Source organism: Tupaia chinensis, unplaced genomic scaffold, assembly GCF_000334495.1.
Source record: "Tupaia chinensis unplaced genomic scaffold, TupChi_1.0 Scaffold143624_1, whole genome shotgun sequence".
NCBI lineage: Eukaryota > Metazoa > Chordata > Mammalia > Scandentia > Tupaiidae > Tupaia > Tupaia belangeri.
In genome coordinates, this window is record NW_006203472.1 from 151426 (window position 1) to 152498 (window position 1073).

At 60.4% G+C, this 1073-nt stretch overlaps 1 protein-coding gene across 1 annotated transcript in view; it reads right to left on the minus strand.

Moving 5' to 3' along the window:
• MUC2 (mucin 2, oligomeric mucus/gel-forming) overlaps positions 1–1073 on the minus strand; it is a 32014-nt gene that overhangs the window by 2870 nt on the left and 28071 nt on the right. Inside the window, exons 41-42 of the mRNA XM_027766682.1 lie at positions 957–988; positions 23–197 (exon numbers count right to left, since the gene is read on the minus strand). Coding sequence (XP_027622483.1) covers positions 23–197; positions 957–988 — 207 coding nt within the window. The remainder of the gene's footprint in view (positions 1–22; positions 198–956; positions 989–1073) is intronic.

A 1073-nucleotide genomic window follows, 5' to 3' on the forward strand; every position in this document is an offset into this window, starting at 1 on the left:
CCTGCCCTGGGGGGAGGCTCACTGCACGAGGTGATGTTGCAGCAGGTGTCGGCAGGGTCGACCTCTACCACAGGGTAGGTGCCTTCCTCCTCACACTGGACGGGGACCTGGTTACACTTCTTGGGGTGACAGATGATGCCACTTCCACCCTCCAGGCAGACACAGTCTTTACAGTCAAACTCGAAGTGCTCTCCAAACTGTAGGGAGGGAGAGGGTGGGCAGACAGAAGAGGAGGTTCAAGGCCCAGCCCAGCCTCACCACTGCATCATGGTGCACCTGTGGCCAGCAGGGGACAGCTGCACTGGGCAACCTGCTGAGGGGTCCCGTGAAAAACCACAGCCCTCCCCAGCTCGGCGCACCCAGCAGGTCTGAGCCAGAAGCAGCTGCTCATTCCAGGCACCCAGTCCCTGATACCACAACTGCTCGCCAGCTGCCAACACGGGCTGGGCACCGGCAGACACATACTTATATACGGTTGTGCAGAACCAGGGTAAGGAAGAGCCCTGTGACTGTGGCTGTGACTACGTGGAAGAGACACAGCACTGAAGTGGCCAATGGGACCTCTCAGGTCTAGACAGAGCAGTGTGTGACCCGTGAGCCAGTGAGTGGAAGGACTGGTGGGTAGGTGTATGGGCAGGCGAGTGGGAGGATGGGCAGGTGTGTGGGCGGGCGAGTGGGAGAGTGGGTAGGTGTGTGGGCAGGCGAGTGGGAGGATGGACAGATGGTTGGAGGGGGGGGTGGGCTGTAGATGGAGAAGGAAAGATGAATGGATGAGGGGACGGACAGATGAACGGGTGGACAGACAGGCGGACAGGCAGGAAGGCAGGTGTGTCTACTAGCTCCGTCTTAAGTGACTCGTTCCTCAGTCTTTGAGTCTCCCAGGCCTTACGTCCACTGCAGCCCCTGCACTCCTGACTTGTGGGGAACCCCCCATGGCACCAAGTGGGAGGGCCTACCTCTCTGGGCACGTTGTCAGGTCCCACACAGCCTAGGAAGAGGAGAAAGCGAGTTCTGTTACAGGAGCCCTGGGAGGGCATGCAGCTGGCCCAGCCTGGTGGCCCCAGCCTCTGTGA